General features: G+C 43.3%; 1 protein-coding gene across 1 annotated transcript; it reads right to left on the bottom strand.

Moving 5' to 3' along the window:
- Positions 1-1,230: 1,230 nt before the first annotated feature.
- On the bottom strand, positions 1,231-22,414 carry LOC139209225 (cryptochrome-1-like). Its single transcript, XM_070838858.1, has 14 exons — positions 22,255-22,414; positions 13,680-13,788; positions 13,338-13,480; positions 12,933-13,117; positions 11,731-11,819; positions 11,272-11,412; positions 10,714-11,025; positions 10,226-10,377; positions 5,622-5,824; positions 5,366-5,470; positions 5,101-5,247; positions 4,365-4,445; positions 3,838-3,950; positions 1,231-2,599 (listed from the first exon to the last, which is right to left on the bottom strand). The coding sequence occupies exons 1-14, from the start codon at positions 22,410-22,412 to the stop codon at positions 2,591-2,593; spliced, it is 1,947 nt and encodes a 648-aa protein (XP_070694959.1). The 5' UTR covers positions 22,413-22,414; the 3' UTR covers positions 1,231-2,590.
- Between the last annotated feature and the right edge of the window lie 301 nt (positions 22,415-22,715).

The raw sequence follows: 22,715 nt of genomic DNA, 5'->3' as shown, positions 1-22,715 counted from the left end.
TGATGGTGGTTTAACCATCACTGGGGAGCCCAAACTTTTATTTTGCCATCTAATTTTTTTGATTTGTCACTTTATACCAGAAACCAGTTTGAGCCAATTCATTTGTAGAAAAATGTGATTTCACAATTACACTGTCAGTCACATGGCAGATTCAGGCCTTAAGTAAACTCCACAAAGCTCACGTCTCTCCTATCGAACCATTTAGACAGCTGCGTGCAAGCATACGTGAAGCGTGTGTCATGTGTGCATGTATGTGTGTGTATAAGGGAGTGTGTATCAGGTATCGGGGTGTGGTGTTTGTGTATATGTAAAAGGCTTGGGCTCTGTGTGTGTGTGTGTGTGTGTGTGTGTGTGTGTAGTGGGGGGGTACTAACATCAGAAAGAGAAGCTGCTGGGTCTGTTTTACAGGGGGAGTCGTACATTCTCTGGTTCAGTTTAACTGCATTTCTGTCACCTGGAGTAAAAGTTTTAGCGGAGGGTGGATGCAACTTTCACTTTCATCAGGTGTGATGAAACATGTCAAGTGAACTCCTTGTACAATAGCAGAGATTCGTCATCAGGAGAATATCATTGTTTCTGCGGAATGTTGGTTTCTGTGTTGCAGACAGAATTAGGCTCATTAGGATCAGACGCCGTCACCTGTCTTTTATTGTGTCGACTCGACTTTGTTTTGTTTGTTTTTTTCCTTTCCTTTTTGTTTAGCTAGTTTTTTTGGTTTTTATAAGAAATCTTAGAAAAAAATGTGACCCCTTTGAGAGGAGATTGCACCCGACTGCCCGTGTTCTCCGTCATCACGGTCACGTCGAACCGCATCCTCTCCCACACTAACATCGCTTTTTTTGGTTGTTGAACGTGTTGCACAGCAAAAAAGTTCAACATTGTCAAACACCACAGAATGCCCCAGAGATACTCCAGTGTCATTCATTTTTTCTTCAGGCATAATCTGACTATTAGATATCTTAAAACAATGAAAATTTGCAGGGGGAGGGGAGGGGGGGCAGAGAGGTGAAAATGTGACCGACTTTTGATGAGCGCCAAGATGTTTTCTTCCACAACATCTGTTACTTTAAACCGGACACGATCTGTTCTCTGAAAATGTAGGAAAGATGTGAAGATGACAGCAGTAAGAATACCCATACAGAGCAGAGCCTGCTCGTGTTTCACTGATGAGGATGATAACCATGATAGTTTAAAATCTTCATGTGTATCATGTTGTCCTAAAAAAAAAAAAAAAAAAAAAAAAAAAGAAAGAAAGAAAAAGAAACAACTTCTTACTTGATGGTTACTTTTAAGACAAGTTTTACCTCTTAAGTATTCAGTGTTCTACATGTTCACCTCCGATGAGCTCACAAAGAAAGATAGCGATACAAGAACTCCGTTACCCATAATGCCACATTCTAAAGGCAATTTTACAGCTAGAGTGAATTAATGAAGAGCAACACACTGTAAACATGTTTTTAAAGACGACCAACAGAAACCACTTTGACTGGTCGTTTTTTTTTCTTGATATTACACGTCTTTAATTTCCTGTGACAAATGACACAAATCACTGTTTTTAGCTGCCAATACAAATCAGGTGGTCGCATACATTAGTCAGATGTTCCCAGAAACTCTAGTCGCGTTTGTGTTAGGAAGGAATTCCCCAGTCACTCTCCAGCTGGACCTGTGGTGTCTCAAGAACGTTATATTCACATGCGAGTCCCTGAAACGACCTGCCAGGCTGTTTCTGCACCGTAATACACAGTAAGACAGTCGAGAGATTAGTGACGCGACTTCTTCATTTTCAGCCGTTAAAAATCAAGTCTTCTTATTTACAAAATGTTTTATCTAAACAATGAGAGAACAACTAACAGAAAAATATCAATATATAAACGCTTTCCCCCCCCCCAATGTGGAGACCGTTATGTTTGTGGCTGTACATGTTCCTGGAGTGAGACGGACTGTGAGCAGGCTTTTCCTGGTTAATGCCATGGGATCTACAAAACTGTTGTAACTCTCCGTAAACCCCGACATAATTAGCCTAGTTTTACATGGTGTAAGCATGGCAGACAAGTATATTATGTTATCTGTATGTTACTTGTATAGGTACAGGATTAGAGTTGTATTTGCAGCTGTACAAAAGAAAAAAAAAAAAACAGAAAGAAAAAGAAAACCAAAAAAAAAAAAAACGTCCCATTTCTCACATTTATAGCTGCTTCCGAGTTCATACAGTTTATATACTGGCTGGTGGCAGCAGTTTTAAGACAATAATGTAGTTCTTTATTTTAATGTGTTGTTGTTACAAATGCTTTATCGAGCTGTAAGTTTGAGGCGTTTTGATTCCTTGCAGGCGTTTAGTTTCCTCTGAGGACTTCACACCCGACTGTACGCAATAAGGTCAGAGGTCAAATCACATTTTCACCTTTATGTTTCCACCCCTGGGAATTTCTGACTGTTAAGACAGAGGGCAGTTTTAGATACACTGTGTCTGGAGAGGAGGCCGTCGCGTCCGGAGGACAGGCGGCGGTGTTGGATTGCCTCTCTCTCACTCTCTGCTGGCCAGATGGTGACTCTAACGTGGATTCAGGTGGTCTCCTCGTCGCCACCTGCTCTAGGTAGTCTGCAGGGAGGATGAGAAAAGGGAATTTTACAGTGAGAAAACCTTGCACATCCCGTACCCAAATCTTGGCCTGCGGTAGCTTGAAGTGAATTGAACAGAAGCACTCAGGGAAGTTTTCCTGCACTCTTCCTTTCATAGTTTCCGTTGCTCACTCAAACCACTGTTTTGCATAGTTTGTGTCATGAACTCAGACATCTGTTTTGTGTTTTTTATTGTGAGCTTGGCAACTGCATGGCAGGCTGATGATTATAAAGAAATATTTACTTAGTAGTGGGAGCAGAGAGAGGCGTAACACACAAAACAGGAGGCTGTTTGTTGTGTGAGTGCCGCGTCGAAGGTAACGTGAATGCTAAACACCTGTCGTCATTCCAACTTTTATTTCTATTTTGGATTTGGATTTACACACTGCATGGAGACTTAAAGCTTGCTAGCCTCAACAATCACATTTATAATTCATTAGGACATATTAATGGCAACATACACCAGCGGCATCAAAACGACCACGCCTGAAATGTTTTCTATGCAAGCACACAAATAAACACATGCGCTGGCGTCACGTTGCAACACGACACGCCACTGTCCTATTCCCCCTGCGGAAAAACAGCAAATATATTCCATTCACTCCCCGGATTAGCACATCCCAGCTACCATACTGTGCATAGGAGGAGGTGGATCAAATCCTCCATCATGGCGTGTATAGTTTTATATAACAATGTCGATGCAGGTCATGATACGGGAGATTTTCTGGATAACTTATCGAGTAGCTGCTTACAGCTACTTAATGACATTGCTCAAACCAAGGAAAAATACTTTACAATGGTCAGCTTTGGGGATTCAAAAGAATCTCTGACAATTTGATAAATGTATATTGTCTCATGGTATAAACTCAGTTGGCAGTTTATTAGGTAGACCTGGCTAAAAGTAGTGCAGTCCAAAACAAGTCGTGCACTAAATCCTCCCCTCGTGAAGGTTATAATGTTCAGTTTGGACCCGTTTCAGAGAGGTGTCGATTCACCTGTATGATCATTTTGGATGCTGTAGTTTGAGCTGCTGTTGAACTGTACTCCATTACACTGACAGGTCTTGTCATGTTGCTCAACCCATTCATTTCAATGAGGGTAGGCTAAATACCCTAAACCAGAACTTCTCTGTGTAATGCAATACAGTTTTCAGCTCTCAAACGGGACATGAGACATAAGCACAAGGCATCTTCATGCCATCACGAGCAGTAGACTGACCTCTGCACTCTGTCTCTGCATCTTGTGCACGGAGCAGGATGCCGCCGAGCCCTCACGTTCCGACTCGCGCTCCCGCTTTCCTGTGATGCTGCCTCTGGTGTGCAGGAAGAGTCCTGAGAGGAGGCGAGGAGAAAAAGGGTGTCATTACCGTAAAACACTCTGCTGGGTGGATGCAGTCGAGTGCATGCGAGTGCTCTGTGATCCCGCTCTACTGGGAAGCACCTGATTCTGGTGACTACTAATGGGTGGGAACAGAGTCGCCCTCTAGTGGCAGCATTCATACACACTTATCAAATGCTTTGATTTATCCATCTGACATTTTATTTTAGAAAATATACTTCAAGATTTATTATTAACCAAAAATACATTTGCACTTAATCAACAACTATGGCATGTGGGTAATTGTAAAAGAATGTCAAGCATTAAAGCTAGATTGTGACTATATATATCATTATTAATATTATCATATGCTCGACTTGAGCATCCAGTAACACAACACAGGTAGTTGCATGCTTCCTGTTTCCTACCAGGGTGTTGAGGCACAGCAAACTCGTGGTAGAGTCGGCTGCTGGTGATGGTCTGGCTGGCGTCTGGCACTGAGTGGTATCCTGCAGCAGACACATCAAACACTTTGACACTTTGTGGTTCATAGTGGGGGGTCAACAGTTACGACTATATAAGCATAATATAATAATTACACACAAATATTTTAAAAAAGCATGTGTATAACTACTGTAACTCCTTTAGTGATGAGCTGACCTGCTGGTCTAGACATACATGTGTAACTGGAAGCTGCAGTACTTAACGATACGACACAACTTAAGCACTGAGCCAGTAATGGAACTACCACCACAATCTGGGGTTGATTTTTGATGAAGAACCCCAGAAAAAACTACTGAGTGGACGTGGAGATACCGTTTTCTAATGTGCTTTTAGCAACGCCACCACTACTGGAATGACCCAAGTCATTTCAATTCTCTTAGAAAGGATGAATCTTGTCCAATCTGCCCCTTAATTCTGATATTTCTTGTCTAAAAGATTATAAGAACTTTGGTAACACAGGAAAAGATTAAGGGGTTACAAGACACATTACGACCATGAATATATATGACAATCTGGCTGCTGAAGTATCTCTGAACCAATCTTTTCAAACAGGATGACATCAACAGGCTCAAGTCCTGCCGTTTGTGGGGCAAAAACCTGCAAGTAAATGACTTAAAGTACTAGAAAAGCTGGAAGCACCCGTGTCAGGGGATGACCTACCATGCGGTTGCTGTTGTGGGATCGGTTGCAGCCGTTGTTGCTGTTGTCCAGCACCGCTCGGCTTGGTCTGCTCTTCATTATCAACGTTGAGCAGGATGCTCCCGCCGCCGTTGCCCGTTGCAACGGAGCTCCCCGACACTCCAGGCACTGACAAAAAAAAAAAAAGGACAAGACGGATGAAAACATGTGGCTGATCGCCGTGGGAGGTTTTACCGCTGTGTGTGAAACATCAGCATGTCTTGTTAGTGTTATCAAACTGACTTACAATGTGAGCTGTTGTTGTTGGTCCCTGCCTGCTGCTCTCCTGGAGAGTAGGCCATCATTCCTCCGTTCCCGTTGCCATTGGTGGACGGCACTGAGGCCAGCAGGCCTGCATGACACAAACACATATACACACACGTTTGTTTTTCTATCTTGAGAAGAGAGAGAACAAGTCTGTAAATGCCTCCATTTAGACGTGTAAGACAGAAACCAGGTGAATGCAGTTGATGACCTAACAGAAAATCATATTGATCCCTCACCAAGTCCCCTGTATCGGCTAAGTTGCTGGTAGATCTGCTTCATCCTCTCGATGTTGAGTCGGCTTGCCTCTGCGTGGTGCACCATGGGCTTTGGGTAATGCACGCCGATTATACACTTGGCGGCCGCCTGCACAGACTCCGGTGCGTTCCACGGGTCGTAGATGTACTTAGCGGGGAAACCTCGGAGGATAGGTAAGTATCGTCTGGAAGCACAGGGAGACATTAGATTTGCCGGCTTGTGTCAACTGGATGTGGAAGGTGTAGTGTAAAAGACAAGTGTTGTGCTGAAAGAAATTAAGTTTGCACGCTGCTATGTTGATTTAAACACTGGAACTATAGGAATAATGGGAAAGTCACTGGAGCAAATATATATATATGCTGAAGGATAATATGTTTTAGTAATTATTCCAACTATGACCTATATTCTTCACCATGGTTTGAATGCATATACTCTTCACTATGATTTACATGTACTCATCATAACTGTGTGTGTCCCTCACTCATTGACCCTCACTGTATCACATGTCTGCTCTATGTTAAAACAAGTGCACTTACATTAAAACACTATAATTTAAAAAAAAAAAAGGCAGCAGAAGGGAGCTAAGAAATAAGGGTGTAATAAGAAGAGAGAACTTAGAATAAAAAAATAAGAACAAGGTAAGGTTAAAAGATATTGGTGTAAAGTTTATACAACACGGCATATAAAAAAAGGAAACATGCTCGTGCCAGAGCTGGTGACTGGAAAGTCCCTACAATTCCAACTTTAAGGATTATACCATTTAGGCCCCACACCTGACCAATTAATATAATGGTGTATTGTTACAATATAGCTTGACTGGTCATTTTGATGCTGTGATGAAAGGAAAACAGGTGTATATATATATATATATATATATATATATATAATATAAGCTGGTGTCCTGTCTGTGAGAGCTCAGAGCTCTCTTACTGTATGATTGTGCAGATAGAGTGTTCTCCCTTTGCTGCCGGCATTAGAGGTTTTTGCTGCTCTGAACTCTGACTCCTGAAGACTGTTTGAGCATATCAGCTGAGACTGGACTATTTTTTTTATTCATTTTTGATCTATTTGCCGAAGTTTTCTCAACCCATTGAGCATTGATAAGACAACCATGAATCTTCCAGAGTTCCAGAGTAAATCAGTGGCGGTGGTGATGCAGGGATGCAAAAGGTTATTCTTTTAAAAGGAGGTCAGGAAAAATGTGTCCAATATTTTACAGTAGTTACAAAAAAAGTAAAAATATTAAAGAAAAAATGGTACATAGCTACAACTACTTCACCATCTCAGGGTACAGTATTAAGTTTATGTAGCTTTAAGCATCTAATAAGACGCTTTTTAAGGTGTTTCTTACTGAGAGCATTATAGCTGAATACTTGTGTTGATGATACATTTCAGTTTTACATTTTACAGCCTTTGTAGGTATTGTAACTGATAAAAGCATGCTGGTCTTCAGCACTTCATGCTTACAAGTATTATGCAAAATAGCTGCTGCAAAATGAAAGCTACAAACAACCACAACACTGCACAGTATGGCTACAATACATGAGAGTATGAGTACAGAGTCGCTGAGGACTTCCTGAGAATCTGGCACTGGAGTGAATTACCATCACAGTGCACAAACCAGGGCTATAGTTCACACCGTGGTAGAAAAACGAGGGGCTGTGGTCCCGGACAACATTTACTCTAAGTTGATATGATAGCAGCCACGCCGCAAACAAAAACTATGATCCTTCAAAGACATGAAGCCAATAAAACACTGACTGCAACAAGATAGAGGAGTCCACATCTCACAGTACCATTCCAACCTGCTGAAGATGGTTTTGGTTTGGTTTTTCCCCTTGGGCTGTCGTGGATTTGCTCCATGTGACAAAGAGAGGCCACCTACCTACTGCACTTGGTCCGACCTTACCGAGTCCGAGGAGGGGAGACAGACAGGGCAGAGGAGGGGGGCAAGTGGAACTGTGGGAAGTGGCACAGTGCAGCGCTGAGAGGCAGAGAGAGAGAGAGGGGTCGGGGGCGAGGGCGGTGCGGCCTTGTGGACTGACGCACGCACACACACGCGACGGACGGCGCTCCGGTTGCTACGGAGACCGCTCCGTCGCTAGAGAGATCGCTGCCGATTGGGTTGATGGTGCTAGGAGATGTCTACTGCAACACGCGGTTAGAAAGCAGAGTGCATTGACCCCCACCCACCACCCCACCACCCAACCACCCAACCCTGACCGGAGCAGGTGTATAGTGGAGGAGTTCTGCCATCGAGACAGCAGTTTTTACCTACGTGACACAGAAAAAAAGGATTCATTTAAAAAGATTGCGTCGTCATTGACGCCCCCTTTGGCTGCTTTTGAACAGGAAATGGTTGACGGCTGCGGTGGCTAAACAACTTTCCCATATCTGAATATTTACAGGTTTAGTTCTACTTAAAGGTCAGCGTCCACATCCCTGTGTCCTCACTCACTCTACAAAAAGTAACCAAAGCTAAATGTAATTCGAACCCTACTTAAAATAATACAGAGAGATCCTAGTCGATGACAGAAGTCTTCCATTATACCTCACAGCTCCAAGCCCCCACCCTCCTTCCCTTCCCCCCTCCCCCCCCACAAGATCAGACAGTGGTGGACTGAGAAAAGAGCTCATGCCTGCTCCCCCTGTCCCTCAGACTGTGGTGGTCGTCTTTTAAGTGCTGACTGTCCCCTCCCACGACCACAGCGCCACACTCTGGGCCTGTCCACTAGGGGGTCCCCTCATTTCACCAAAAGGGACCACAACCCTTTAGCCAGGAAGATCCGCGACCTGCTAGTAGCAAGCAGTCCTACAGAGGACAGCAGGTGGTGTGTTATGAGGAGTCTGTGTTGGTGTGGAGGATGAAGAGAGTGTGTGTGTGTGTGTGTGTGTGTGTGTGTACACAAGTAATAAAATGAAACTGCGATTTTGGAATTTTACTGGAATCAAATGCTCCTTACCTCAGTTTATACTTCACCTGAACACTATTGGGGGCTATGCATGTCTGTGCTGGACAGAGGTTGTAATAAGCTTGCTTGTCTGTGTGTGAGTGTGTGTGAGTGTGTGTGTGTGTGCAGACAGGTGCTTAAGTGAAAGTGTGATTTTAACCACAGGGGACACTAATTAATCAGAATTTAGGGCTATGCATGTCCATGCTGGACTTGTAATCAAAAAAAAAAAAGTATCTCATGTGCATACATGTGTGCATTTGCGTGTCTGTGCATTTGCGTGTGTGTGTGTGTGTGTGTGTGTGTGTGTTTCTGAGTGCCTGTATCAACCAGCCACTGCTCCAGGCCCACTTGAACCAGCAAGGCTACATTCACATAAGCAGAGCACCACTGAACATTTCACAAAGAGTCGGGATGAGGGGCTTTGCCCAGCGCCTGGACAATGGACCAGCTCGCTTGGCACGACACAGGTAGCGAGTACCGGCGCCAACCGTGCATCACTGCAATGGCAGCTACAGCTGGTCCAACGCCTCTCCTCACTACCCTCTGGGGAATGCTTCATAGTCCTCTACCTAACAAATGCAGGCAACGCGTTTGCATTTCCCTACCAAGCGGTTAGAATCCCTTTTGACGAAATGAGAAGCTACCGAGTAACAAACCTGCCCAGAGGATGGTGCTGCAGGGGCTTGAGCAAAATCCCGTTCCTCGGGGTTGCACAGGTAAGTAAAAACAAATGACCACTGATTTCTCATCTCGGTCCCCAACTTCCATCCAAGGCAGCCCTGGCGTGCAGCCTGGCCACACCCGGGTGGGTCGGGGGGGGGCGTAAGAACCGCCAATCATCTTAAAAGCAATCAGCTACAATCTACAAAGGGAAGAGGGGTAGCTGAACTTTTCCCCCAATCCCCCCAAAACAGATGAGCCAAAACACAAACACAGGAGCCACATCCAGAAAAAGAGAAAAAATTAATCTACGCCTTTGCAGTAAAAATCACTCTATCAACTAAAGATATGCACGTGTTCAAAATCACCAAAGAGACATTCACAAACAATTAAAAAGGCACGCAACGTACTACACCGAACACTGAAAGTATTACAAAAGACATGCCTGATTCCAAAAACTAAAGTGCTGAAGTTTTAACAGAAAAGAAATTGGACTGACGGGCAAAAAATAAAAAGAAGAGAGGAGGGAAGGATGTTTGTTTTCTTTCATTCACTTACCCAGAGATCTGGTGGTCCCCCTTCGTCCCTCCATCTCTCTCTCTGCTTTTATCTGGTGTGTGTGTGTGTGTGTGTGTGTGTTAAAGTCTCTTGTCTATTTGTTGTAACTGCAATGGCTGACTGAACTCTGAGAACTAGGACTTAAATCATTTTAAATAATTAAAATACTTCACACTAGGAGATAGCTACATACTACAAGGCGACACCAGGAATATTAGGAAATATCACTGACGCATGTGGATAAATTGAAAAAACTAAACCTGCATTCGATTTGTATACGAGTTCCTTTCTGCTCTACCTGCTCTCCAGAGAGACAGAGGGAGAAAGGCGCCATCCAGGTGGTGGTGGTGGTGGTGGGGGGGGTGGGGGGTCAGCGGTTCACACCAATGGGCGATGCCAGGAAAGGTACCCACCTGATGAAGTCCCCGTTGGGGTCGGTGCGCCGGCCGAAGCCCACGGGGCAGTAGCAGTGGAAAAACTGCTGGAAAAAAGAACTGCAGGACAGCCACATCCAGCTGCCTGCATTCACGCTCCAGTCTGCATCTAGAAGCAGCTCCTCAAAGACCTGCAACGCAAAGACAAAAGAGGATTTAAACTGGATGCCGAGGTTTCTCAAAGTGTCGTGGCTCTAATGGAGACCTTTCAGGGGACAGAACACAAACTCTGGTAGATATACAGGGCTCCTGATGAAATGCTGAGACAATTATGCTCGTCTTTGCTTCATTTGGTACTTGTGTTTCCTCCTCATCCCTCCAGTTGATGTCTACGCTTTCTGTGTGCAGTTCTGATGTTCTTCTCTGGCTTCCTACATTGTTGAATTGGCTGATCCACAGCTTCTGTTCAACAAGACATCTCTCCCTCCCTCCCTTTCATCTTGTCTTCTAAATCCCAGCATCCTCACCTTCATCCCTTCCTCCCAGCTGATCCACAGGTCCCCCCTGGTGAGGAAGCAGGCCACTGCATGCCTGGCCAGATGATGGATCCAGCCCTCCTGTCTCAGCTGAGTCATGATGGCGTCTATCCATGGAAAGCCAGTTTTAGCCTCTGCCCACTTGGCAAGGGCTTCTGGGTTTTTGTCCCAGGGGATGCGGACGCAGATGGGGTTCCCCTCCATCTTGTCGAAGCGTGGGTTGTTGGTCGCTGCAGTGTAGAAGAACTCCCGCCACAGTAACTGGCCATAAAGAGAGAGTGGAGGGGAGCTGTTCTTTTTCACCTGGATGATAAACAAAAACAAAATATTAGGCCAAAGGGACATCGTGTTAAGTAGATAACCACAAAAATTTGAAAATCTCACTGAACTAACTAAAATAAAAATATGCAGTGGTACATTCTGAAATTATCTTTTCATTTTTTCAAGCTAGCTTTAAAAAAAAAAAAAAAACATTCTGTGACATTTTTCTCAGGATCTTTAACTGGAAAACAATGTTTATTTGTAGGCTACTGTAAGGAGTGAGCTGACCTTCCGATAGAGGTCAGTGAGCTTGAAGTAGAAAAGGCGACAGGAGAGGCAGCCAAAGCGCAAGTAGGGGCTGAGGCCTGTTGGGCTGGCCAGCAGCGAGTTGGCGTTCATCCTGGGACGCTCAAAATTAGCCACCCACGCCTGGAAAAGGACAGAGAGAGAGAGAGAGAGAGAAATACAGGATGATAGGAAGGGAAGGAGTAGATGAGAAATAGTAGATTTGTGAATGAGACACAGGCAGGGCACAGTTATAAAATCATTAGCAGCAAAACATATCATCAATCGATATTGGCTTCATATCAAATGTCCATCAGTATGTAAAACCTGCAGTTACATGATTATGTATTTAAGGGTTGGAAATCTTCCACAGTTCTCTATGTCAAGGAAAAACAATAAAAACAGCTCCCAACAGATTTTCTTCATGTATTCAGGTGCACAACAAAACGGTGCAGTACTGACTTTTCTCTCCAGGTGGCGCTCTATCCTTGTCAGAGCCTCGGTCTCTCCTCCCGGCCACACGGCTGAAGGCAGGCCCTCGATGTCGAAGCCTGAAAACATTTCGTGTGGATCACAATCACCTTCCTGCTTTGCAAACAGCTTTATGGTATCATTTTTGCATCTTAGCCACTGAATCTGAGGAGCTGTTACTATCCCACACAGACTCTACTCGCTATACATCATTAAAACACAAGAGATTAAAAAGAGCAGCTGCTGTAATATAACATTAAATCTACTTTAAAACAAAATTGTGTGTATAGGCACTTTATTATACTATTAATTCATCCGATTCCATAGTGTTCAACATAACATAATGTTGTCTGGTAAGAGGACTGGCTCTCAGCAGGGGACCCAAACAGTTCATTAAGGACTCTGGGTGCAGGTGTGAGCAGCAGATGGCTGCAGCGCAGTAAGGATGTGAATGAAAAGTGGCCGTCTGTGAATGGAAACTGGACATCTTGACTGGCTGAGTTTAAGAGGGTTAAATGGCTAATTTAGGGGACAAACAACAGCTTGTGGGGAATAAGTCTTGACTAGCTGCACGGGTGCAGGCACAAAATAGCTACAGCGGCATGAATGGGCTGTAACCTTGTTAGAATGGAAACCAGACATCTGGATCGAATCCCAGGGAAAGTGTCACCTGATTAATCCGATAGAGGGTTTCGAGGAGAACTCCCTAAAAATAGAGAAACTGGGCAATTTAAACAGGGTTACTGGCCAGACAGGGTTTTATTGTTGAGGGGATTTTCAAGACTTAGTCTAGATAAGTAAAAAAAGATCTTGAATTGATTTTTTTGCATCACATAATGCATTCATTCCAGTTAAAATGTGATTTTAGTCCTATTTTAGTGACAATTTCTAATATTAGGAAGTTTGAATTACTATATTGGCCTGAACATAAAATAATTCAGGAGATTATGCAAATACAGTTTGATCTACAGGTGTTTCTGATGTTTGTTTTTTTAAATTGAATACTTAATTTGTATATTGTTTTGCTTTGCATTGTTGATATTCTCAGCCATACTTCTACTTTTCGTTTCCGCCGCGGTTGGTCCGAGGACAAACTCTTCTCCTTTTGCTGCCTACACACTTCAGCTTTAGTGCAAAGGCTCGTAAAACCTGTCTGTACTTGTCTAAGTGCAGGGGTGTGTTTGTTTTCTCACCCAGTTCCTCCAGTGACGGGACCCCGTACTTGTCTCCGTGGTCTTCAGAGATGGGGGTCACGCAGCGACCCATCAGGGTGTCCGACAGCGTCTCCACGGGCATCTCAGGAGGGTCCAGTCGACTGATCAGGGTCTGGAAACGCTTGTAGGTGAGAGGAGGTTGCCCACCATTCAGCTCTATGATCCTGCAGAGGGTGGAGACAGGGACATGCTCTGAATGATCAAAATCAAAATGTGCCAATCGGTGCACCTAAAATTCATAGATCTGACGAAATCATCAGAAAACAGGTGTTGCACATTTGTCAGTGGATGATTTTGTGTTCGCCTCGCTCCACATGGAGTCAAGATGGCGCCGCTGACTGTTGTACGCTTGCGTGCCTGCGTGTGTCTTGGTATCTGCCTTACTTGTCCAGGTCGTAGAGAGTGTGTGATATCTTGACGATGACCTCCACGCCGGCTTCCATAGCCAGCTTCTTGATGGCAGCATCTCTCTCCTTCCCGAAAGGCTCCGAATCGTACTCAAAGGTCAGCCGAGAGATCTTCCACTCCTGAGACAGGGAAAGAGGAGAACTCACATCACAATGTCCCTTTTTGCTTATCTGACCAACAGTCAAACACCCACCGATATTACATGATTAACAACAGCAAAAAGCTGCATGTTTGAGAAGATAGCAACAGCAGCCCTTTGCCTTTTCACTTGATGAATAACTTTAAATGACATTACTGGACCAGTTTCCTGATGCTGACCTTAAAGAGCCGTGGGAACACGTTGGCTGGTTGCCCCCTGATGACAAAAAGGCGGGAGTTGAGCTTCCGAAGGTTGGCGTCTAAGTCCTCCAAACACTGGAGCAGAAACCTGATGGGGGGGAGGAGGAGAGAGAGGAAGAGGGAAGAGGACAGAAAATATGTTAATACCCAGGAGTCATCAGGAGTTCCATTTTCACTTTGCTGCGTGTTTCTTCTGCAGCTGTTTAGTTTTTGGGGCTCAGATTTTTGTCCTGACACTGTAAAAGCTTTGACAACAAGAAGCCATCAACTTGTTTTTAATGTTAAACCTTGGAGAAGAGTGTATGCATGTGTGAAGGGTACGGCCATGTGGGTGTTTTGGGCTTCATGACGCATGTTGACCACCCAGAGAGAACTGATTCCCCTCAGTGTCACAACCACATGTTTGAAGGTCTAATGCATCGGCGTACATCAGACAAAAATCATTTGCTGTGTCCTCTTTGGTAGCCGGGGATGGAGACGCTAACTTTTCTAAGTGTGACACTGAATGTGTGCTCTGATTGTGTTTGCCTTTTTGAATGAAACACACAATTGAAAAGCCTGATTACCACGATGAATGTGGACATGACTTAGTCCCCACTAGGAGGATGACCTTTATGAAAAAGAAAACATAAACGATGGCTGAGCCTTTGTTCAGGCTCTTGGAGGATACTAACCACTACAAACTCAAAGGTTGTGGTGTGACGGATTGTATGAAGGTCGTTCGTGACGCACACTTCTGTCTGTTCTCCAAGAGAACCAATCACAGCTTCCGCTCAGGGTTTTTTTTTTCCACTGATGCTGACAGATGATGCTGACAGCAGCCTACAGTGGCCATGGAGCGCCTTTGTGCAAGAGCTATGATTTTATTTTGACTTATTGCTTCTATTTCCATCAGAGCATCACAAAACTGTGTTCAGGTTTGCTTCTCATCTCAGGAATGTAAAATCAGATCCACCTCATCTTTCCTGAAGACTTAACTTAAACTAATGTTTTCTTATTGCTCAACCAGGTCATCTTTAAATTCTCCTTTTAAGGGCTTTTAACTGAGACCAGCCATTCAGGTTCTGATTTTAAGATCATTGACAGGATGATCAATGGTGTGAATGAGAGAATTTAGACATTTTAGGTACATTCTTATGCAGTAAAATCTGTTCCAAGGTCTGCTTTCCCACATTACTGCTGTCAAACAAGTTATAAAATGTAGTGAGCTTATTCTAATATGGTTGGAGCAGTACTTTGCATTTTTTTGTTGTGTTATTCTAGGCAAGACAATGAATAAGTATATTTTGCTGCTGAACATTGCCTTTAAGGCAGTTGCTCAATATAATAAAAGCAGAATTTGCCTCTTCTAATTTACATTCAACTGGGGAAGTTGCTAGCAGACACATGTTGTACCTCCACAGCTATGGACATTTTTTTTTTTTGCTCATCTTCTATCATAAAGCAATGTTTCGTTTTTAATAATGTATTGGACGGAGGAAGGGTGGCACCCTGTCCTGCTAGTTGGAAAGACTTCTCCGGCGACAGGCTGTATTACATCCAAATTTCCTACCAACGCTGCTTAACTGTGGAAAATAAGGTGTGTAAATGTGTGTGTGTTTGCTTCACTAGTGGAAAATTCGACTCATCACTGAGACAGAATGAAGGAAGAATATACTGTAACAGCACATCAGCTGCAGGGCCACTGGTGATAATTAATTACCGCAAATCTATAACCGTGCTTACCGCTGATTGAAACGCAGCGAAATCATGTCAGCTCTTCTTGGTGATCTATCCGCAGGTGTACAGAGGGATAAGATGTAATCCCCCTAGGATCATAATACATCAATAAAAGTAACCATAACACTAAACTGGAGCACGGTTCAAAGTAGCACATGTCTGAGATCAGCACTAAATGTCACAGCACTGTGGTGTAAAGTTAATCAGTGCTGTACATCTCAGTGAACAGACTTTAGCATGTACAGAACTCCCAAGCACGTCACACCAATATTGGCTTTGTCACATTAGCTTCCTGTCGCTAATAGAAGGGATTTTTGCAATTTTAGCACTAGTTTACAAAGTTCTGACTGGTTTTAGCACCTTCATACTTAGATAGATACTGTGAACTGTTACATCATCATTTATCAACAGTTTAGACAAAGAACTACGACATACTCTGGACTTAAACCTGTAGAATAGCTCCTACATATCTGATAGATCACAAAATTGCTTTTAGAAACATACAAGTCTGACATCTGTTTGAGATCTGTGAAGGCCACAGCATATGATTCCCATCTGCAGCCGTGTTTCTCCACTTAAGTATTCAGAGTTTTTCCATTTCATTTGTTACTCTCATGGTAATATAACATTACATAACATCTATAACATTACATAATATAGCATCTTCCCCTTGTAGAATATCATAGCAATATTATATCGGTAAAAAAGGCTTTAACATTGGACGCTCAATCAGCTAATGGCATTTTTTAAATCAATGTTGTGTTCATGATTTGTTTCTGCCCAGTGGTCACAAACTCAGATATTGCAGGTTTATGTCTAGTTACAAAAGGATTTTATTTGTAAGAAAGTGATAAAGATAATTTAACCTTTTTTTCTTCCTCCACTGTCACAACAGTACAGCACAATAAAATGCAATAAATACAGTAAAACAGCACAAAAAATATCAAAGCTAATGTGAGAATTCAGGACTTTTAGATCCTTTTATCAAGCTAATGATCAATGTGTGCAATCTCTTCCTGCACTTCCCTCGCCATAACACAACCTGCACGCTCAGCGTGCCAACAGCATCACCGGAGGTCAAACTGTTGAGCACCACCCATCTAGACTGTGTCGCGTTTGACCTGCAGTCCTGATCATTAGCAGAATCTGGCAGGATCACAGGCAAAGCAGACAGTCGGCAAGTCGAGCAGACAGCCAGACGATGTTCTGCTGAGTTCTGTTCCCTCCTGTCTGACCCCGTTAGCCTGATCAGTACACCAGAGGAGGGCTCGCTCACAGGCAAAGCTCCATTTGCTCCCAATCCGCACACAGACGGACAGCGCTGGGCAGCAAGGTCGCACACACATGAGGCACGTGCCTGATTATACGTGAGCTAGGCTCTGTAGGAGCAGAGCGTCTGGGTTGGTCTTATTGTAGTGCAGATCCAATTTCAGCTTTTAATTTAAAGACAATAAGCCTATGACACTTATATGATATAAACACAAGTGGTCAACAAGACAAACTCCAATAGAGAAGGAAGGATTTTCTTTAGCCACGCATGCAATTTAAAATAAACACAGGGCTAATAAGGCAGCTGGAAAACACTCAGCTGACACATGTAAGGGTATTTCCTCTCATGGAGTCAAATATTAAATGTTTTATGACGTCGGTGAATGAAAATTCTATTTTATTTTCCGCAAACTCTGGCTTCAGTCTTTTTGCTCATATTTGCTCAAAAGGAAAATTACAGCGACGCTATTTTTCTGAAGACGTCATCGAACACCATGGTAACTGCATTTGTAAACAAAGTGAAACCTGAAGCGAGCAGGGTGTGCATCTCTGTGCTTTTAGTCACATAGTAAACACTTAGTCCAGACATTTTTTAGGCCGTCCTCCTTCCACCTCAGTGGACAAAAAGCATTTCACTAATATCAGAGATGCTCAACAAGTCATTCTGGGTGATGCTTTCAACTGTTATGTCTGTGTCTGTGTGTGTGTGTGTGTCTGTGTGCGCACGTGAGCCCTAACATGCAGTGGATAAGCATGTCAAGTCTTTTCTGTGTGCATGTGTGTGTCTGAGCATGCGCATGAGCATATTAATGCCCGCATGTGCACACCTATTAGGCGTGTGCATGTGCTCATGTGCACAAGCGTGAAGCATTAGTGCACGCTTCTACATTTGTGAGCTTCGATTGTTCCTCTGTGTGTGCGTGTCTGTGTGCTGCTGGGTTAGCCACTTCCTCCTGATGTTCTTGGCTGCATGCCTGTGTGTGTGTGTGTGTGTGTGTGTGTGTGTGCTCACACATCAGGCCTTATATAACTGCACTGGCCTACATCTACCAGAGCAGACACACTCAGCATGGACTGTACCACAACACAATCCCTAAGCCCAGTAACCTCATTTCATGCACGTACACACACAAACAGAGTGAGGTTGACGCACACACACACACACACATATATTCTCTCTCTCGCTCTCATTCAGCAGCAGAGTGCATAGACAGAGGGTGCGAATGAGAAGCAGAAAACCTTAGGAAGAAGTAAAAATGTTTTATGACCTCTGGTTGTAAAAAGCTCTTCAGTTAGGAGCTTCTTAACTGGTATGCGTTTTTGATCGAGTCCATTTCATTGCTCGGGTGTTGTTTTGTGTTATTCCAGCATTGATAACCGTTGTGTGAAACATCCACAGTAAACCTTGGGTTTGACTTCACCCCACTGGCAAACAGTGTGATTTTTCAGACGACAGGGCGGTTGGTATCCTTGGTCACTGGCAGGGAAGAATCTGATGACGCGCGTTACCTCTTGCATATTTTAGCAGATAAGAAATGCAGGCTTGTTTCTTTCACGCTAACAGACATAAAGTAAGGCGCTTTATCTTTGTGTACGTCTCAAGTGTTTTCCAGCGTGTATCCGTCGGGTAACAGGCCGCGCGAGAAAACTTCCCCACAAGTAGGTCACGATCACATAACCACTCACAAGTCTCATGCTCTGGCACACTAACCTACATCTGTTGCACAGGCTATTGTCACTTTTTGCCTTAGATGGAAAAGCAATTGATCACCATGCCATATATCAGTGAATCTTGATCTCTTGATCTGTTGTCTGCTCACTGTGGCTCCTATAGGATCCCAGTGGGATCCTATAAGGACATGTGGAGCTGCTAAGTGAACTCTGGTCAGAAAATGACTTCCTGAATCTGTACAAAATGTTGGTACCACACTACCACCAGTACATAATAGTCAACAAAAATGGAAAATAGGATGGAGAGGGTAATAAACTCAGTATTTTCCCTTGTTTTTCAGTCATGCACTGGAAGCAGAATCTGCATTTTGAAGAGCTCCTTCAGCACATGGTCACCCAACATGGCCTTTATGGTTTTTAAATCATCTCTGACCTTTACACGTGATGCTTGAAAACACTGAGGAAATGGGTCAGTGCACAAAAGGCGCTAAATGAGTAAACAAGTACTCATTTTATCTGCATTATGTCCAGTTCAAACTTGGGATTTCTGGCAAAAGTCTGGTCTACGAGCTGAGTTAAACTAAAATGATGTGATTGAGGCCTCATGTTCTGGTCCTGCCCCTCTCTAGTCGATTTCTGCTCCTCTGTATTCGACTGCCTTTCAGTTCTATGTACTAAACCTCATATTCAGTGAATATGTAGAGGGCCTGTTTAGTTTATGGCTACTTAAACTACTGTTTATTCATTAGACCCTTTTAAAAATGTATTTACTATCTACAGTATACCTTCATTACATTCATTTTATAATTTCTATTCCTTTACTTTTGACAGTGTAGTAAAAACAGTCTGTGTCTTTCAGTATGTTTGTACAAGTGTGTATGTGTTTATATATAAATGTGAGACTCCTTAGTAAGTTATGAGAAAAATGGCATCCATCATGCAGTGGTTTTCCTGTCTGTACTCTTTGTCCCATTTGAAAGTACAGGACACAGTGACATAATTAAATTACAGTAAACAAGACATGCCGCTGCTTGGTGACTAGAAAAGTTGGCAAAACATTCATAACGGCACGCCCTACTCACTATTAGTTTCCCATTCACAAAAAGGGAGAGGCCCTGGAGCATTTTAATCCCAGCACAACAGACCTACACGACATATTAAGTCCCAGTTTAAGGTAAAAATATCTGTTCTTCTAATTGGATGATGGTCTGCCATTCACAGACCTGCAGGTGTCGGGGCAGCTGGACAGGCTTTAGTGTCACTAGCTGAGCCTGTGATGGTCGTCTGCTCAGCTGTAAGCGTCTATATATGGGACATGCTGAATAACATTTTCCCCACTGTGTGCGTAGCAGAGGCACATGAAAATATCACACGTCTGTGGGAGCTTGCGCTGGAATCAGTGACCTCAATTCTGTTTGATTTGTCTTTTCTTTAACCTCACTTTAACGTCAGAGCATCGTCTTTTGACCCAATCTGCAGCTTTTTAACTTCAGCAGATAAAAAGGATGGTTGTAGCCTGAAGTCTGACGGTTGTGTGTCCATTGTACCAAGATAAGTGGGACGCATTCTGCACTTTTCTGCAAATTCCCTGCCCACTTTGATAGAAAATGGTGCCTGTTTTTCTTCCAAGCTGAGAAAGTTATCAGGCTCAGAGCTTTACCACCATAAATGTGCCGCATCCCCTTTCTTTCACAGCACAATGAATGACTCATGTTGGTTTTTTTCAAACCTACTGAATCACCTCAGATTGCCTTGAGAGATTTCAGCCTCCTCAACATTCTCGGTCCCACCAGTGAGTCCATTAAAAACTTTGGACTGTGCCTGTCTGCAAAGCCACACTGGCCTATGTGCCTGTAATGAAATATGCATATATACATATGTCATGCACTAGGAATAACCATTGCATATTACTTTAAACAACCCAGTAGGTTCATTTTTACGGGTCCATAATTTCCCGTCCTGATTCTTAGAACAAACCATATAATTTGCTTGTAACTGTTATTTGACAGGTATTTTAGTGACAGTTTAGTTCATTGTATTATTATAAGTGTACCATCTGAACACAGCCTCCATTTTACATGCAATTAGCCCAAAATCACATAGACTGTTCAAAGAATTTTCTTAAGAAACTCTAAACAAAGTATGGACCTACAAAATAAAGTGTAGCGTTTTCTTCAGTTAGCTTCCTGAAGTCAGCATTTCAACAATAAGACCGCTTGACTGCATGCTGACAAAAAGAAGAAGTGTGTTTGACCTACAAATTATGTTTTGGAATCTGTGAGTGGTAAACAGGCATGTGTGCCGCTGATGTGTGTTTCCTGCCTCGATCGCCGTGGCAGACACCACCACCACCGCCGATCTGTTCACATTTTTAGTACCAAGATCAGCTGGACATCACCGGGTCACTGACTTCAGTATTGACTTATTTCTGTACAGGGAATACAAATAGCACTCCGGACTGTCCTCCCCTGCAGAGACACTCACGTGAACTCACAGGCGTTCCCTCTACATGGGGCTGTGCACACCCCCCAAATCTACACACACACTCACACACACGATATTTACACAGAATCTATCCCTGCGGCTTGTTTTATAATAACCTACTTTCAAGACCCCCCCCCATCCCCAAGAGGCTGCTTCATTTGGAGAAGATGGACTCCAACTGCAACATATTCATCCGGTCAGCGAGCTCTAAGCCATCCTTCCGACTCACCTCTATAATTAAGCTTATGTGAGCAGAAACTAAAGCAAAGCTGAGCAGGTGCATGAATAAATAATGCTTATTTATTTCATTCGTCTTTTTTAAAACTTTTTCTTTCGTGGTCTGTGTTATATTCAAAACCACATTGAACGGTCAAACAAAAGTCTTAACGTCGGATTTCCATCATATAAATTCTGTTTGCCAGGCGACCAGGAGCAGTCTCCCTCCACCAGCCTGACCATTTAAAACCTAAAGGCCTTAGATTTAACAAAATAATGCTTTGAAAGCAGAGAAATGCTGACATCATGTTGTGTGTTGAAGCACTGCAGCTCCTGTTTCCCCCGTTTCTCTCAGTCAGTTCCTCATTATGTGTGACTCACAGCTTCCACCAGTTCAATCTGTGACTGACTGTTGTCATCACTGTTGTCCAAAAGCAGCAAAAATACAATATGTGCAATTCGCATTTCCTAATTTCACTCCTGCTCCATGAAAGTGAATGGATGTTACAACATACTGAGCATGAGACATTGTGTGGCAGCATCTGCTGCACATGAATGTGTGCAAATCAACTGGTGCACTTTAATACCAATGAATATATTAAATACTTACTATGAAATAATGTGAATTATAGCTGCTTTAACAAGTATGGACATGAATTGTTGCTACTTTGTCATTATAAGCAGTGATGATGGTCCTCACACACAGGACAGGAATGAATACCATATTACTTAAAAAACACATTTTCTGATTAATATATCATGACGTGGCAAATGTAGGCAACATTAAATATTAAATACTCCGACCCTCTAAACTGTGTTCCACTGTTGTGCATGGCAGCAGACAGAATGATGTAGTTCAATGTATTATGCTTAGAGTTATTGATTAAAACCAGTTCCGGCAGTTCCAAATCTTTTTTGGCTGGTTTCCCCTTGAAATGAAGAAATGTTTACTCATGACCGACTGATACTGATAGCTTATGTCTAAAGATAGACGAGGCCAACCAAAGGTTTAATTCCTTTACTTATTATCATTATTATTCTTAGTATAATCAGATGACACCTCACGATGAGATTCTACCAACGGTGCTTTCAGACAGTGAGTGGTTGTCGCCTGTAGACACCTTGTAAACTAAAGAAAAAAATCCCCACAAAAACAATTAGAACGAACAAATACAAATGAAAAAATTCCTCTTACCTCCACCTGTTGACCCCGACGTTGGAGGAGCCGGCGAACCAAGGGTCCAGGAAGTAAACACAGCGCACTGTACCGGCCCCTCGGATTGCTTCCCGTAGTGCTGGGTTGTCATGGAGACGGAGGCCCTTCCTGAACCAGTGGATGGAATTTGGGGCCATCTTATTCTGAAACGAGAAAGGGAACGAGGAGGAAAGAAGAAGAGATCAAATGAGTGAATGGCGAGCCGAATGAAGCCGACGGCTCCGTATGTACAGGACAGAACGTGCTGCTGTCAGCTTTTTACACCGTCTCCCAGCAGGAGAAATAACTGAAGCATCCAAGATGTACAGTACTGATTGCCAACAGTGTGGGGTGTTCCCAGAATAGAACAATCTGAACAGGAACACCATCACATTGATGCTGCCAAAGAGTTTTTATGCCTTTTATTGTCGGCAGACACATTTCTAAGTGTTTGGCACTTG

The sequence above is a fragment of the Pempheris klunzingeri genome, chromosome 11, assembly GCF_042242105.1.
Source record: "Pempheris klunzingeri isolate RE-2024b chromosome 11, fPemKlu1.hap1, whole genome shotgun sequence".
Lineage (NCBI taxonomy): Eukaryota > Metazoa > Chordata > Actinopteri > Acropomatiformes > Pempheridae > Pempheris > Pempheris klunzingeri.
Note: the sequence above shows the minus strand (reverse complement) of the source record. Positions and strands in the feature narration are given on the sequence as shown.